Source organism: Brassica napus, chromosome C4 (genome assembly GCF_020379485.1).
Source record: "Brassica napus cultivar Da-Ae chromosome C4, Da-Ae, whole genome shotgun sequence".
Classification (NCBI taxonomy): Eukaryota; Viridiplantae; Streptophyta; class Magnoliopsida; order Brassicales; family Brassicaceae; genus Brassica; species Brassica napus.
Genome location: NC_063447.1, coordinates 53,081,065 through 53,081,748, shown reverse-complemented (window position 1 = coordinate 53,081,748; position 684 = coordinate 53,081,065). Strand labels below are relative to the sequence as shown.

The window sequence follows — 684 nt, the reverse complement described above, 5'->3', positions numbered from 1 at the left end:
TGCTGCTTCGGATCCCTCACAACATTAAGTAAAATCCCGAATGTTTCCAAAATACACAATTCAAAACAACACGTACATAGTATTACCATTATATAAATCAAAGTAAGCTACTAAAAGTCATAAACTCTTGCTCTCTTTTCCTTCTTCTCTCTCTCACATCAGAACTATTTAACCCCTTCGCCTTTTAAGTTTGAGCTACATTTTCCCTCTGAAAGATGGGTTTCTCGAACGCTGGAATTGGTCTCTCCGGTCAAAACAATCTCTGCGAAACGGAACTAGGGTTTTCAGACCAAAGCGTTCAAGAAATCCGGCCAAATCAAGATCTTGAAACCAAAGTCGGAGAGATACCTAATACTCCACGCGAAGGAGTAAAGGCTAAGAAAGATGAAGAAGAAGATTTTTGTAAGACTCCGACACGCCTCGACCAGATTCTCCCGAAGGTTACAAATATTTGTCCTCCGGCGCCGAGGAAGCCTAAGAGAGTTCCATCGAGAAGTTTGAAGGTTCGAGATTCTTATAGAAGCAGGAGAATGATCATTTTGAATGTTTCTAGAGAGATTAATTGTATGTTTAACTCAGCATCTCTAGGTAACAAGGTTAAGAAAGCCAGACGTATTTGATGTTTCATTTGTATATGTATATCGTATCTACATGTTATAAATTAATAAACTACGAGTTATGTAA

General features: G+C 38.5%; 1 protein-coding gene across 1 annotated transcript; it reads left to right on the top strand.

Moving 5' to 3' along the window:
• LOC106395188 (cyclin-dependent protein kinase inhibitor SMR10) lies at nucleotides 1-684 on the top strand. Its single transcript, XM_013835700.3, has one exon. It carries the CDS (start codon nucleotides 216-218, stop codon nucleotides 618-620), a length of 405 nt encoding a protein of 134 aa, XP_013691154.1. The 5' UTR covers nucleotides 1-215; the 3' UTR covers nucleotides 621-684.

Coding starts and splice junctions, on each gene's coding strand:
- LOC106395188 (XM_013835700.3), top strand. CDS start 216: ATGGGTTTCTCGAACGCTGGAATTGGTCTCTCCGGTCAAAACAATCTC.